General features: G+C 40.3%; 2 protein-coding genes and 1 long non-coding RNA gene across 3 annotated transcripts; 1 reads left to right on the forward strand and 2 right to left on the reverse strand.

The window, feature by feature from the left end:
* Nucleotides 1–1,083: 1,083 nt before the first annotated feature.
* On the reverse strand, nt 1,084–1,519 carry LOC146952314 (uncharacterized). The gene is made up of 2 exons (XR_015005758.1): nt 1,480–1,519; nt 1,084–1,201 (listed from the first exon to the last, which is right to left on the reverse strand). It is a non-coding gene; the product is annotated as an uncharacterized LOC146952314 (long non-coding RNA).
* Nucleotides 1,520–7,234: 5,715 nt separating this feature from the next.
* On the forward strand, nt 7,235–10,150 carry LOC146952315 (uncharacterized). Its single transcript, XM_085738150.1, has one exon. The coding sequence runs from the start codon at nt 7,235–7,237 to the stop codon at nt 10,148–10,150; it is 2,916 nt and encodes a 971-aa protein (XP_085594276.1).
* A 3,882-nt stretch (nt 10,151–14,032) lies between these two features.
* LOC146952316 (uncharacterized) lies at nt 14,033–16,251 on the reverse strand. The gene is made up of 2 exons (XM_085700897.1): nt 14,443–16,251; nt 14,033–14,349 (listed from the first exon to the last, which is right to left on the reverse strand). The coding sequence occupies exons 1-2, from the start codon at nt 15,945–15,947 to the stop codon at nt 14,175–14,177; spliced, it is 1,680 nt and encodes a 559-aa protein (XP_085557023.1). The 5' UTR covers nt 15,948–16,251; the 3' UTR covers nt 14,033–14,174.
* Nucleotides 16,252–16,877: the final 626 nt, after the last annotated feature.

Below are 16,877 nucleotides of genomic sequence, written 5' to 3' on the forward strand. Positions count from 1 at the left end.
AGTGATCACACCTCTCTCTGTTGTTATGGATAAAATATGAAAATAAAATTGTATTAGTCTAAGAAAATAATGTGTTCTCTATGTATAATCTTATATGCTATATGTGTGGGATATATGAACTTCTTTTTGAGAAAACATATCAACCAATTTAAGGACCTTCCTTAAAAAAAAAAAACCAATTTATGGACCGAAAATGTATACCCAAACACAAAAAATAAGGAAAGGAAAGTAAAACCACATCACCTTAACAAAGCAGAAAAGCATAAATGATCATGGTAGTAGAGTTGGGAAATCATGCATATATAAGATAAGTTGGGGCAAGATTTTATTGAAAAAATTAAAACGTTCATTTTTAGAGTTTCCAATCTAATGAATGGAACTTTTTTTGGATATCATAATCATTTTAATCTTCTTATCATGTTAGGACTGACTTTTCCTAAATTTTCTGACAATTTGATCAGTGTGTACGTTTATTTATTTATTTTATGTGGACATATGGATTTAATTATTTAATAATTGTAGCATACATATTTTTCTTTGAGGTATATAGTACTAACTGTCAAGTAAGTCTTTGTTTTCTCCTTTCATTTTGTGTGACATGCAGAATGGGAAGTTCCTTTTTTTTTCAATAGTGGAGGAAATTATTCAATTTGATAATTAATTAATTCTTTAATTCTTCAAAGATAATTGGAAAGTCAAGTTGTTAATTAATAGTGTAAATTTTTTTTAGATGTACAAATTCAAAGATATATAAATACATAGAAGATAGAGAGATAGATGTGTAACTTGGATCATATCCTTTAACCTTCTCTATATATTGTTTTTAGAGGCACTATTCTTTATTCATCTCAATTTTATCTATCTTTATCTTAGTTACACATACACAATGTTTATCTCTATCATCATACCTGGAGTAATATGTTTATTATTATTTTTATACGAAAAAATGGTAGACACTTGTCTTCACCTTTATAAAAAAACAGTATTATTTATAAATATACCCCTTATTTATATTACCAATTTGTATTAATTAATAGCCAAAAAATAAAGAGTAAAAAAGAGAAGAAAAACTATAACACCAAATTGAAGAGGAATCATCCAATAGTTTCATGGAGAAAGTGACGATAAACAACCATTTTTAATAAGCTTCTTCCTCACCATCAATGATGCAACAAAATAAAAAATAGAAGCATCATTTATCCTAATTCACAAAAAAAATCAAAAATCCACATACACATTAAGGAATAAAAAAATATATAAAAGAAAGTTCGAAAAATAGACTAATAAACATTTGAAGCTTAACTATTTGATCAATCTAAGAGTAACTTGACTCCCTATCAATTATCATATCATAGAAACCAGTTAATAATCAAGAGAAAAGAGAAAAATTGTACCTACACTAATGAATAATTTGTCATATAATTAATATCAAAAATATTGAAAAATGGATTCAAATCCAAATCCAACACCAAAACTCACTGGTTTCTAGCTTTCATCTTTTGCAGCGAATCAAGACTACTGCCATCACATAGTATTATTAGAATTGTGAATATTGTTATTTCCTTTCATATTTGAAGCTCTTTGTCTCCTCATGTAGCCACCTAAAGCTTGTCCTATTGAAAACTCCAATCCACAAATAGAACACTCTTGTTTTAGACTTTGATAATCAAAAGATGAAGAGTAAAAGTGAGTGGAAAAACAACAATACAAAATTGAAGATAAACTATCCAATTGTTACTTGAAAGTGATGATGAACAAAACCCAAAATATGATGCACAAAATCACATATTTATACACAATGTTTTCAATGTAGAAACTAAAAATATTGAGATCATATTAGTGGTTGTATATATAATGAGTGAGTGTATGGTCATAATTAAAAAATGAGTTACGGAATAAAAAAAAAAGCAGTTCAAAGGTTATGATAGAAATGAATCCATCCATCCATAATCCATAATAAACATGTAAAGAATGTGTGAAGGAGGTATAACGTAAAATGAAACAAAAGGCATAACGTCAAATTAAAAGTTAATTGTGTCTTGTATTACTTGACCTTGTGTATTCTTTTTAATTGTTGATATCAACTGCTGTATTAATTCATTGTTGGTTTGTTCATGATATGCTATTCATTCATTTCAATCATAATGTATTAGTGGAAGCGATATTATAACACTAAAACAACTACTGGTTAAGTGGTTGAAGTGCTTGGATGAAGGCTATGGGTTGCGAGTTCAACTCCCTGTAGAGACTATTTTCAGAAAGATTTTTTAAACCTCTCACTCTCAAAAAAGGCAGGATTAGGTTTAGGTTTAGGGTTTCATAATGAGCATGCATTGTGAACCTTAGTATTATATATTAAGATATATAAGAAGATAAGAAGAGAAGTTGTTTAAGATCAAGGAGAAAGAGTAAGAAGCAGATAAGGTTATATTTGAAAACAAGCATTAGTGTTAAAACAGTAAATCCAAGCATTAGGGTTTAGGTTAGAATTATGGCTAAAATAAGAAGAGAAGTTGTTTAAGATCAAGGAGAAAGAGTAAGAAGCAGATAAGGTTATATTTGAAAATAAGCATTAGGGTTAAAACAGTAAATCCAAGCATTAGGGTTTAGGTTAAAATTAGGGCTAAAATAAGAAGAGAAGTTGTTTAAGATCAAGGAGAAAGAGTAAGAAGCAGATAAGGTTATATTTGAAAATAAGCATTAGGGTTAAAACAGTAAATCCAAGCATTAGGGTTTAGGTTAAAATTAGGGCTAAAATAATCACCCGTGTTAACTTTTATATATAAGAAGATAATGTCACATTTCTTAATTTTTTTCTTCAATTTAGAATTTCAAAATGACTTTCTTCAATTGAGTTGTGCATGTTTATGGCATGCTAGTAATGTGCTAAGTAGGAGTGTTTAAAGAATAAATGCTAGAGTCTTACTAACAATTATTTTGGAATACTCTTTAAGCATTTTTAATTAAAAAACTTTTAAGCATTTTTAATTAAGAAATTATTCCCTACGTTATGATTCAATTTAGGAAAATGCTAACAAATACCTTAAAAGTGTGTTTGGATGAGGTAATTTGAAAATTTTAAAGAATTTGAAATTCTAGGCAATTTACATCAAAGTATTTGAATTCCCTCATAACATTACATTTCCTCAACATTGCATTACATTCCCCCATCCAAACAATGGAATTCACCTCAAAGTATTTGAATTCCCTCATAACATTACATTCCCTCATAATAGTTATTTGAACGAGAGAATGTTATGACGTAATGTAATTTTTTGAGGGAATTCAAAGCTTTTAGGTGATAATTTAGAAAATTTTCAAAATGACGGAAATTTGTTAAGTATTTTGTGCAAGTTAAGTTTAGAGAATTTCAAATTTCTCCTTTCATACAATTTTTCAAATTGACCCCAAAATAAATTTAAAAAAAAAATCAAAGTCGGTCCAAAAATTTCAATTTTTTTTGAAAGAAAGAAATAATAACAAAATTTATAAAAGTAGCCAAAAAAATAATAACAATGAGATTATTTACTAATATATCCAAACAAAAATATTTAAAAATAAAAGTATTTGAATTGCTTAAAATTCTAATTTCTCTAAAATTTTCAATTAACTTATCCAAACAGACTATAAAGGCTTGATAAGAAGTCTAATGCGAAAACTTTATCTTAAAAATTATACATACATTACATTGAAACTTTAAAAATTGACTTTTGCTTCTTTAAACTCATCAATTATTTTTATTTTTATCTTATTAACGAATGCTCTTAGGTCACGTGGACACTTGTTATCATAACCCTTCAATTTAAGGTCTCATTAACATGTACTCCAAAGAAAAAAAAAGTAATTTTGCTTTGATATATATAAACATTTTTTAACAAATGAAACATTAAATGCATGACTGTTAAGATAATAGTTCTATATTAAGTTCTTTTAACACGCGACTTTAGTATATGATGACATTCTCCTCTAATTTATTGGACGATGTTAACATTGCTCTTTGGAAACATGTTAAAGTACCAACTACCAAAGATAAAAATTATGGATTAAAAGTTGAAGGATGGAAGATTAGATACTTGTTTTTTGTGGAAACCTTAACAAATTTATTTTCTTACAAATTTTACGATTTAATTCTTTCTAAATTAAAATTTGAAAACATAAGAGCATCCACAATGATAGTAAACTAACAAAGATCTTTAAATGAATCTAACATGTATATTTCATTTATTTAAATTTTTTAAATAAAAATATTTATTAAGGACTCAACGACTCTAATGACACTATACTAAAGAAGAAATTACCCCACATTCAATAAAATCGTGTGTTTGCATGTGTGTACAAATCCAATGGTTCTTGAAGTTATGCAACAAAAGTTAGGATATACTCTATCCGTTTCTAAATATAAGCAAAATTGATTTTTTAGGTTCATTCAATTAATGATGTATGTGGTTCATAATTTGAACCACATACATCATTAATTAAATAAACCTAAAAAGTCAATTTTGCTTATATTTAGAAACAGAGGGAAGTAGGGAACAATGGGCCTAGTCTTATTTAAGGAAAGTTGGTTGTTGTGTGAAATGTGTGCTAGAAGTTTCTTATTGAATGGATTTTTTTTTTTTTTTATTATTTGAGGGATTATTGTTTGCGAGTTTGGAGGGAAGGGAGGGGAAGGCTTGGGAAAAAAAGAATGAGCAAGTGGAAGAAATAGAGGAAAATGGGAGAGGAGGACTTTGGGGGGTTAACTTTTCTTCATAATACAAAATCCTCCTCATTTGGAGGAACTAAAAAATTATATTGGAGAAGGGTTTTGGGGGGTTATGGAGGGTTAATAAGAATTCTTTAAATTTAATTTATGTTGTTATAATATTATTAAAATTAAAAATAAAGTAATCATATGCATTAATTTATCATTCTCTAAAAAACTACTCTTTTAAAATTTTTGTAAGATTTCTCTATTTTTCTTCATATTTTGCACCCCTCAAAGATTTTCCTTTTCTTCCCCTCCAAACTCGCAAACAAAGCCTAAGTGTCGAGGCTTTACCTTCTTAAAAAAAAAAAATCAAGGCTTTACCTTCTTAAAAAAGAAAGCATCAAGGCTTTACTACTTAAGATGTGTGCTCAATGTGTGACTTGCTGTCCAAAATTGCCCCTCACCCGTCAGCTAGGTCTTTTTTTCTTAATGGCTTAAGGATCTTATTGAGAATGTTGGTGTGATAATTCCGATTATTCTTTAAAAACTATAGTGTTCGTGTAACATGAGTATATTTCATAGACACCACCTAGTTAGTAAACGCGACATGGCACAAGATTTTTCTCTCCTTCAAAATGTGTCTTTAATTGCTTTTGGTTCAAGTAGAGTTGAGCATACGACGCATGTTGAGAGAACCGTCTTTTGGTCGACCGCTTGAGGGAATTGTACACTTTGAATGTGGATGGTAATGTCTTTTGTAAGACATGGAGTTTAGGGGTTTAAATGTCTCATTTGTGAACATCTTGGTGATCACCTACATGGTTGCTATGCCAGTAATGGTAGCTCGTGTATTGTTCACACGAAGATTTTGGCTCTTTTTCATAGGCTCCAACGATGCTCGAGTTTAGTTATAGGAAGGTCGATTGTTTCTCTAACGCAATCATGTAATTGATATTGTTAAGAGTCCTAGAAACATACATCATCGTTTTAGTAGAATCAAACACCTTTTATTTAGATTGTGATGGCAAGTTGACCTATAGACTTCGTGTAAATTTTGCAATAGATAATTTGGTAAAGCTATGTGCTTCAACCTCTTCAAGACTTTGTTTAGATCATTTTGGTAAATTTTGCAATAGATCATTTGCAATAGATCCCCCCCCCCCCCCCCCCCCCCCCCCCCCTCCTGATTTGTCCATCGGGGATCCATTACTCTCATTGTTGATGATTTGGGTGTGATGCTTTTTCATTGTTAGTTTCATTTTTTTTCCTCGTGTAACATAAATATTATACTTGCTCACTAACAAATTAACAATAATCCCCTAATATTTGTCATTGAATGTTACAAAAAAACGTTGTCATTTAAAAAATATATTTCAAGGTCACGATGAAAGTGATAGAATAATCGGAACTAACAACCACTTCTTGATTTTTCATGCATGGAAAACGAGCAATTGAATGAGGTGATAAGAAATTTCTTCAAGTTTAACCAATGACGAGTTTGAAACCAGTCATGAGAATACAACAATGTTAAATATCTTAAGGGAAAGTTTTACCATATTTTTTGATCTTACCCTACTCGAATGATTAATCTTCGTAGGTATTCATAAAGTTCCCGGTTAACAAAACAATAATTGAATGAGATGAAAAAACCCTAACGTTTTTTAATTAAAACTAACATAAAGGACCAAAATGTGTAACGGAGAGAAAATTAAGATACTAAAATAAATCAAATTTTAATTAAGGAACCAAAGCGATACTAGCAAAATAGTTAAGGGACCAAAAATGCAATTTAGTCTTATTATTACTATCAACTAGTACTTGAATAATGCACCAAATTAATATAGGAAATCACAATTCATTATTTTCCTATATTAATTACCCACTAGTACTTGAATAATGCACCAAATTAATTTATCATTGTACCTGGACCGCCATAACCTCCTAAAGGGATTCAATGGCCTCCAGAAGGTCTATCCCCCCGACATCATCACTTCGCCTTGTCCCAAGACTCGTGCTTGGGGGGCTGTGGACCGTCATAATATTCCTAAAGTCCCAAGAGACCTCCAGAAGGGCTCCAGACCCACTTTTGGAAGTTTAAGACCCCCAGAAGGGCCAGGTCGCCCTCCAAGAGGGCTCCCCAGCCCGGGCGCGCCCTGCTGAAAGGCACCGACTCATTGAACTTCTAGAAACCGCCTGGGGCTGACGTAAGTACCTAAATGCCCCTGTTACTTGGAAACCAAGTAACCAAAGCCCAAGCCCATAGGAGGCTATAAATACCACTCTTGGGAGCATTCCCAAGGCATCTAATTATCAGTCTAAAACCCTAGAATCCCAGTATTCCTTACCGTACTTTTTGAAAGTACAGTTGGCGCTGTCTGTGGGAAAAGGTAAAACTAACCTTGACCACGTTTCTGAATCGCCAGATCGGAAACCCTGAAACTAGACCTCTGAATCGTAAAATTCCCTTGCGATTTAGAAACCCCTAGCCCCTCTTAACCAACCTAAATCGCACCCCACGTACGGTTTAGAGAAAAGCCTCTCCTCATGGCAACACAGGAAGAGTTGGAGTCCATGCGAACCCAACTCGCCCAACTGCAGGATCAAAACGATGCCTTACAAGCTTTGATGGAGAACATTCAACAGAAACAATTAGAGGAAAAGGAGGAGTCGAATCAGGGCGAGATGGACGATCCCGAACCACAACCTCTGTCCGCCGAAATCTGGGACGCGCCAGTCCCAGAGAACTTCAAACCTCCCCACCTCTTCGTTTTCGACGGCAAGAGTGATCCCATGGAACACGTTACGGCCTTCAACACTCGGATGGCCGTAGTCGGAGCTCCAGACTCCCTCAAGTGCAAACTGCTGGCGGGTACTTTTTCCGACGCCGCCCTACGATGGTACATGAGCCTTCCACGGTTCTCCATCCTCAGTTATCAAGACATGACCAGGAAACTTACCCAGCAATTCTCCGCCAGCCGCCACCGCAAAGTTTCAGCAACCAGCCTATTTAACGTGCGCCAGGGACACAACGAATCCCTCAGGGATTATTTAGCCAGGTTCAACGACACAACCATAAAGGTGACCAACCCTAACCAAGAGGTGTTCGTAGGAGCTTTCCAGAACGGTCTAAGAGCAAGACAATTCAACGAGTCCCTGGCCCAGAAGCCCGCCGACTCCATGGAAGAAATCATGGCCAGGGCAGAATACTATATCAAAGGTGAAGAAAGTAACGCTGAGAAGAAAGCAAGAGACGCAAGGGAACGTGCGCCCAACAATTCGGAGCGGCGTCCTTACCCACCGCCAGGCGGCAGGGACCGCGCCCCCTACAGAGGAACAGACAAACGACCTTTCAATCCCTACTATCGCAAGCCAAACTTGGAGAACTTCACCCCCTTGAACACAAAGCCAGAGCGCATCATGAAAGAAATCTACGAAACAAAACTGATCCCAGAGCCGCCCCCGACACAACGCACCACCATGGGGGAAGACAGGGACAAGTGGTGCAAGTATCACAAACTAAGGGGCCATGACACCGACTCGTGCATACATCTTCGCCGGGAAATTGAGAAACTAATCCAGAGCGGAAAATTGCGGGGATACGCTCGGGACAGAAGGGATGAAAGGCCTAAGGCGAGCAAGAAGGAAGAAGTCGCCGAAGAAAAAAGGCACACATTGAACACTATATCTGACGGTTTCGCCGGAGGGGGCGAGTCAAGTTCATCCCGGAAGAAGTACGTGCGCCAGGTGATGTTGTGCCAAGAGTATGAGGAGCATGATCAGCAGCGCGAGCCTGACATTTCCTTTTCAGCCAGAGATTACCGAGACGTTGTGCCACACGATGATGACCCTATGGTCATCACCCTGCAGATCTTTAACTGGGATGTGAAGAGAGTCTTAATAGACCCAGGCAGCTCGGCCGATATACTGTACTATGACACCTTTGATCGAATGGGTTTAGACCCGGAACAACTACAACCTTTCAAAGGGACGCTGGCAGGATTTACGGGCGAGCAGGTTCATGTAAGGGGCTATATCACCCTAAAAACAACTTTCGGAAGTGGTTCTCACGCCAAAACCATTCGCGTCAGGTATCTCGTGATCAACTCGCCTAGTTCTTACAATATTATCATAGGGCGGCCATCTTTCAATCTCCTAAGAGCATTCTTGTCCACTAAATTCTTAGTGATGAAATATTCGTTGAATGATGGGAAAGTCGGCACCATCCGAGGTGATCAGAAAATTGCTAGAGAATGCTACCACAATAGTTTGCGCCTGCAGAAAACAAAGAAGAAGCCCAATAACGAGATAACACATGAGGTTAACATGATCGACCTAGACCCCAGGGAGGATTTTCAACAAGAATGCCTGGAGCTCACCGAAGACTTAAAGGAAATCTCTATTGGACCAGAAACTCATCATACCACGAAGATCAGTACGTCCCTAAGCCCTGGGGAAGAAACCGCCCTGATAAACTTGCTGCGAAGGAATCTGGATCTCTTTGCCTGGAGGCCATCTGAAATGCCAGGAATGGATCCTGACGTAGCATGCCACCATTTGTCAATAAAGCCCGGCGTAAAACCAGTTGTTCAGCGAAAAAGGAAAATGGGCGAAGAAAGAAGAAAGGATGTAGACGACGAAGTAAAAAAGTTGGTAGACGCCCACTTCATAAGTGAAATAAAGTACCCTACCTGGTTGGCCAATAGGGTCCTCGTAAAGAAAGCTAACGGGAAGTGGAGAATGTGCGTAGATTACACTGACCTAAACATGGCATGTCCTAAAGACCCTTATCCCCTCCCCAACATTGATCACCTGATCGACAACGCCTCTGGATACAAAACCCTGAGTTTTATGGACGCTTATTCCGGCTATAACCAGATACGTATGGACCCCCTGGACGCTCCCAAAACGGCGTTCATGACCAACACCAAGAACTATCACTATGAAGTCATGTCTTTTGGCCTCAAGAACGCAGGCGCCACTTTCCAACGATCTATGGACACAGCTTCTTCTCAGCAGATAGGGCGCAATCTAGAAGTGTATATTGATGATCTAGTAGCAAAAACAAAAGAAGGGCGTAGTCATGCAGACGGCCTCGAAGAGATTCTGAGCCAGGTTCGGAAATACAGAATTCGTTTGAATCTAGTAAAGTGTTCCTTCGGAGTACAGGCGGGAAAATTTTTAGGTTTCCTCTTAACCAGAAGAGGCATTGAAGCAAACCCCGAGAAGTGTCAGACGATCATCAACATGAGAAGCCCCTCATGCATCAAAGAAGTACAACAACTCACGGGAAGATTAGCAGCATTATCTCGTTTTTTATCCTGCGCTGGAGACAAGGCTTTCTCTTTCTTCGCTTCCATCAAGAAGAAGGAAAAATTTGAGTGGACGCCAGAGTGTGAGGAGGCTTTCCAGCAGATAAAGAGTTTTTTGTCAAAAATTTGGCGGTCTCAGAAAACGCCATGAGTACAGTCTTGGTAGAAGAATCAGAAGCAGGAGAACAACCAATTTACTTCGTTAGCAGGGTGCTTAAAGGCGCAGAGTTACGATATCAGAAGATAGAGCGACTAGCTCTAGCCGTAGTAACAACGGCGAGGAAGCTACGACCATACTTCCAGAGCCACAAGATTGTCGTAAAATCCGATTACCCCATCAAGCAAGTACTTGGGAAGCCAGACTTGGCAGGAAGAATGGTAGCATGGTCTATTGAACTATCTGAGTACGACGTACAATTTGTCCCTCGAGGAAGCATCAAAACTCAAGTCTTGGCGGATTTCGTCGTAGAGCTCTCCTCGCCAGCTCAGGAAAAAGCCCCTTTTGTATGGCTCCTGTCTGTAGACGGTTCTTCCTACTTGAAGGGCAGCGGTGCAGGCGTGATCTTGGAAGGACCAGACAACATTCTCATAGAACAATCCCTCAGGTTCGAATTCAAGGCAAGCAACAACCAAGCTGAATACGAAGCATTGATCGCCGGCATGACTTTGGCCCAAGAAATGGGGGCTGAAAATTTGAGAGCTAAGAGTGACTCCCAACTCATAACAAGTCAGATCTCGGGCGAATATCAGACAAAGGACGCCCAACTTTCCAGATATCTAGCTAAGGTACAGCACCTCGCCAAACACTTCACATTCTTCGAAGCAATTTACGTGCCACGAGAGGAAAACTCCAGGGCAGACTTATTGGCAAAGCTCGCCAGCACCAAGCGACCCGGGAACAACAAGACCGTTATCCAGGAGGTAGTCACTGCTCCCAGCACGAAGATTGAAGAAGTCCATCACATCACCGAAAGCAAAGAAGGCTGGATGGGACCATTACTGAGGTACCTGACCGGTTCATTCACGCCCATCAATAGCGAAGAAGAACAAACAGTCAAAAGGCGAGCTTCAAAATTTATCATAGTTTCCGGCAAGTTATATAAGCGTGGACGAACGACTCCTTTATTACGCTGCCTAGGCGAGGATGAGACTCACCTAGTTCTTCTGGAGGTACACGAAGGAGTGTGTGGAAGCCATATCGGAGGCCGCGCCTTAGCCGCAAAACTTCTTCGAGCTGGATATTTCTGGCCCACCATGCTTCAAGACAGCTCCGAATTCGTCAAAAAGTGTGACAAATGTCAAAGATTTTCAGATAAGCAGCACGCCCCAGCTCAAGAGTTGACTTCTGTTTATTCTCCATGGCCTTTCCACAAGTGGGCAGTTGACATCGTCGGACCATTTCCTCTTGCACCAGGACAACTTAAGTTCCTCATAGTCGGAGTAGACTATTTCACCAAGTGGATTGAAGCAGAGGCAGTCGCCAAAATAACAGCAGAAAGAGTCAAGAAGTTTTATTGGAAAAAGATCATATGCCGTTTTGGCCTTTCGAAATGCATAGTGTCAGACAATGGAACTCAGTTCGCAAGTTCAACAGTGATAGATTTTTGCAAGCACTTAGGAATACAAACGAAATTCGTCTCTGTAATTCACCCACAAGCCAACGGACAAGCTGAATCCGCTAACAAAGTTATCCTCAACGGAATCAAAAAGAAGCTAGAAGCCGCCAAAAGTCTCTGGGCAGAACAACTCCATGAGGTAAGAACGTTTGGAAAATTAAATACATAAATTCAGAAGGCAATTTAATTTCTCTCTCATTCCCGTCTGTTTTAAATATTGTGGTATAATATATGAACAATCAACATAAGCTCAGGTACTATGGTCTTATCACACGACGCCCCACTCTACGACAATGGAAACGCCATTCACAATGGTGTATGGTACGGACGCCATGCTCCCAGTAGAAATAGATACTCCCACTTGGCGACGAGAGTCCTTTTCTGAAGAAGGTATCACCTTTTAAGTATTATGTTTAAACTAACCTCTATGTATGCAGGAACGTCTATCATTCTTACAAAGACTTGAGTTTATAATTTCTTTTTTCTTTATCAAAGCAAATAAAGTAGGTTTGGCGGTCAGCATGGATGTCATTGATGAAGTCAGAGAACAAGCTCACATCAGGGAGTTTGCCGCCAAACAGAGAGCAGCTCGCCGCTACAACTCCAAGGTAGTACCTAGAGAAATGAAGGAAGGCGACCTGGTCTTGAAGCAAGTTGTCGCCCCAACCAGGATAGGAAAACTTTTCCCAAACTTGGAGGGACCGTATAGAATACGGGAGAAGTGCAATCACGGAGCGTACAAATTGAAAGAACTAAGTGGAGAGGCAGTACCTCGTACCTGGAACGTGGCAAATCTAAGACACTACTATAGTTAATTTTTTGTTATTTATATTCCTATCACTAGTATTTCCAACAATAATGATGTATGCAAATGCAACACCAAATGTTATCTCTAAACATTATTAGTATTACAGGGTTTAGGTAGCACTCTTTTCCCCTGCAAGGGCAGGGGTTTTTAACGAGGCGCCTATTCCTTTCATATATGTTGTCTGCTCGCCATTGTTTATTTTTCATTACAGATAGAACTTCGTTGTCCGCAAGAATTGAAGAGAGGTCCAAAGGACCTGCGAGCCCGTCAACCTTTAAGCAAGGCTCTGAAGGGTCTCGCCAAGTCGAAATAGTCAACCTTTAAGCAAGGCTCTGACAAATTGAAGAGAGGTCCAAAGGACCTGCGATCCCGTCAACCTTTAAGCAAGGCTCTGAAGGGTCTCGCCAAGTCGAAATAGTCAACCTTTAAGCAAGGCTCTGACAAATTGAAGAGAGGTCCAAAGGACCTGCGAGCCCGTCAACCTTTAAGCAAGGCTCTGACAAATTGAAGAGAGGTCCAAAGGACCTGCGAGCCCGTCAACCTTTAAGCAAGGCTCTGAAGGGTCTCGCCAAGTCGAAATAGTCAACCTTTAAGCAAGGCTCTAACAAATTGAAGAGAGGTCCAAAGGACCTGCGAGCCCGTCAACCTTTAAGCAAGGCTCTGAAGGGTCTCGCCAAGTCGAAATAGTCAACCTTTAAGCAAGGCTCTGACGAATTGAAGAGAGGTCCAAAGGACCCGCGAGCCCGTCAACCTTTAAGCAAGGCTCTGAAGGGTCTCGCCAAGTCGAAATAGTCAACCTTTAAGCAAGGCTCTGACGAATTGAAGAGAGGTTCAAAGGACCCGCGAGCCCATCAACCTTTAAGCAAGGCTCTGAAGGGTCTCGCCAAGTCAAAGCAGACTCGTCAACTTTGGAGCAAAACTCGCCTAACAAAAAATTGATATAGGCCCCAAAACTCTCAAAGCAAAGCGGCGAACATGGTCTGAGCTACTTCTGTATGCTCACTTCCGAAATAAAATATCATTGTAAAAGTTTTAAATGAACGATCGCCAACTTCCGTCAAAGGGCTCTGACATAGGTAATTTACATCAACCCTGTAAAGGCTATGATAGTCGCCCAAGCAAAAGCTCGCGTAATTTCGGTTGACGCAGCGTTACCCTTAGAAAGGTCCCAATAAGACTGAACAAATTCAAACCTCGACAAAAAAACTAGAACGCATCAAGAGGGCAATCACACAACATAAAGACAATAAAAACAAACAGCAGGCTGATACGAGTGCGATCATCAAAGTGCGTCATGATTTAAAAACTAAAGAGTTTCCATACAAAATCCAAAAGAAAACTAACATTAAATCGTTCACGAAGGCGCTGTAGTAAGTCGCCATAATTTAAGTTACAAAACCATAAAAATTATCAGAACTGGCAGGAATCATTCGTCGTCAACAAACTCGCCATCAATGATCACCTTAAAAGGATCAAGCTCTTCCAGTTTGGCCTCAGGATTGAAGAAAAACGCTTGCTCCTTAGCACGCCTGAAGCCATCTTCAAAATAAATCGCAAGAGCTCGCCTCCCCTCATCCACAGCCGCCTCCGACTTCTCTAAAACGGACTTAGTCTCATCCCTCTCCGCCTTTGCTGCCTCTTTGGCTTTCTTCATCTCTTCCAGAGCATCTTCGGCGGCCTTCTTGTCCTTCAACGCCTCCTTCAGGCGGCCGTCTAGCCCAGTGGATTTATGCTTCCACTTCTCAACGTCCTCAGCCGCATCTTTGTATTTTTTTCTCCACTAAATCCTGTTTAATCTCCAGGCAGTGAGTCAGCAACAAGGTCCTCAAGGCAGCAGTGCCAATGTCAGCCACCAAGTCACTACACTTGGCTTTCACCCCAGCTTCGACATCGACCTTTGCAAATGGCACTTGTTCTTTCATGTACCTACAAGACACCAGACCATAATGGCATAATGAGTCACCTCTCGTTCCAGACAAATGAAGAAAATCAACTAAAAGGCAACCAAAAAACACATACCGACGAATGTCGAACTTCGAATGCCAAAAAGACTCCATAACCTCATCGTTCAGTGACGTCCCACCAACCTCCTTCCCAGACGGAGGGCGACCTCCAACACCCTTAGCACCTCGGGCTGTCCTCGACTTTTTGGATGAAGGAGATTCAACGGCAACAACGTTGTGTGCCCCACCAGCGCTCTCCAGATCGTCCACCTCTATAACCCCAGCCTCGCCCTTTCCAGAAGGCTCTTTGCGTTTTAGCTTCCTTAAGGAGACACCCGCCGAGCTACTGGACACATAGCCATCAGGATTCTTGTTCCTCTCGACCTCGGCGAGGTACTTCCTCATCTCTGCTCCAGTAAGGGGCAACATCTCCTCTGAAAAGAAAACCAAGTGTAACCAGTTAATAGAAACGTATGACAATTTTCGATCAGAACTCAATATGAAATTAAGCAAACACTCACGTAAGTAAGCATTCAGACGAATGACGTCGCCCTCCCTATTTAACAGCTCGTGAATATTGGTTAGTGGAGCCTCCTCCAAGAAGTCCACAAGTGCACGCTCATAGGGCGACATTGCACCACGATCATAACCCTTCACCGCCAAAGGGGTGCTCGTCCATCTAAGTGGAAACTTGGGTACGCCGTTCACCAACACAGAGGAGGTAGAACATTCCGGTGCCCCTTTCACCCTAACAAATGTATCCCGCCATTCCTTATTGAAGTTGCATGCGTTAGTAGGAAAAAGCCTTTTCCCAGAATGGGCAGAAATAGAGATCCATGTACCTTTATTAACGTCCTTGGTTCCATAGAAATGGAAGAATACGCCAACCGCGGGCTCAAGACCCAAGGACTTGCATAGAACCTCGAAACCACGAATGAACGCCCAACTGTTAGGGCGTATTTGAGTGGGCGCCACATTAAGGAGCCTCAAGACATCCATTTCAAAAGGCGTGAAAGGAACTTGCACGCCAAACTCCTCCAGAACCGCGGTATAGACGAAGTAGGATTCATCACCCTCGCCCATCATCTCTTGATCACAGGCTCGTTCGTCAGGGTCACATGACAGCAAGACTACATCCTCCTCCCGCCCAGTCGCCGAGATATCGAATTTACTCCGAAAAGAGTCCAAAGCAGAAACATCAACGTACAACGACTCTTCCAACCGCACTTCCTCGGCAAAAGGGGCCATTTCTGCTAACCTAAGAAAGTGTTCACCTTCAACCAACCCTAAATGAGCGTGAAGCGGACGAATCTCTTGGCACTCGTCCTCCTTACAATTCGCCCCTGAAGTGGCAGACAATAACACACAGTCACTATCACTACCCGAATTAGCGCTAGACTCACTAGATAAATCGCTAAATAAATCCTCCCCGAGTAAACCATCATAATAAACATCCCAATTGATCATTCCATCAGGACCAGTGGCATGTTTTAAACATTCCTTCCTCAAACGATTTTTCTCAACTGGATCAATGGGTTGAATCACTTTCCCCTTTTCATCGCACTCCCTAATCAACACCATACCTAAAATCGAGCTATCTCGAAGCGCAAAAAAAACGAAGTAAATAGGATAGGAGTTTGGGAATACCTGAGCAAGAAGGAAGAAACGTCTGCTGAATCCGCGAAGCCGTAAAATGAGAGACGAAAGAAGCAGCTTGGCACAAGCAAGTGGAAGCAAAGAAATGGAATAAACAGAAAAAAAGCCAAACGCGCTCCTTAAATAGGCCAGATCGCCTCGGGAAGCGTGTCCGAGACGATTGAGTGGAACAACATCCTCAGATCTTGACACGTGGCCACCATCGAGTTCCACAGGAATATTAAATGTCCGGTAGGCGAGTCAACGCCTTCATCTAGACGCCAATGTACTCGTCGCCAGTTAAGACTGCGGGCGGGAACGGTGAACGCCAGTAACATGTATGAACTAACAGCAAAGCATACAAACCACTTCGCCCTGTCCCAAGACTCGTGCTTGGGGGGCTGTGGACCGCCATAACCTCCTAAAGGGATTCAATGGCCTCCAGAAGGTCTATCCCCTCGACATCATCACTTCGCCTTGTCCCAAGACTCGTGCTTGGGGGGCTGTGGACCGTCATAATATTCCTAAAGTCCCAAGAGACCTCCAGAAGGGCTCCAGACCCACTTTTGGAAGTTTAAGACCCCCAGAAGGGCCAGGTCGCCCTCCAAGAGGGCTCCCCAGCCCGGGCGCGCCCTGCTGAAAGGCACCGACTCATTGAACTTCTAGAAACCGCCTGGGGCTGACGTAAGTACCTAAATGCCCCTGTTACTTGGAAACCAAGTAACCAAAGCCCAAGCCCATAGGAGGCTATAAATACCACTCTTGGGAGCATTCCCAAGGCATCCAATTATCAGTCTAAAACCCTAGAATCCCAGTATTCCTTACCGTACTTTTTGAAAGTACAGTACCCATTACTGAAAATGAACGTGAATGAAC

Source organism: Medicago sativa, chromosome 1 (assembly GCF_051527215.1).
Source record: "Medicago sativa cultivar Bolivia chromosome 1, Bolivia_mono, whole genome shotgun sequence".
NCBI lineage: Eukaryota > Viridiplantae > Streptophyta > Magnoliopsida > Fabales > Fabaceae > Medicago > Medicago sativa.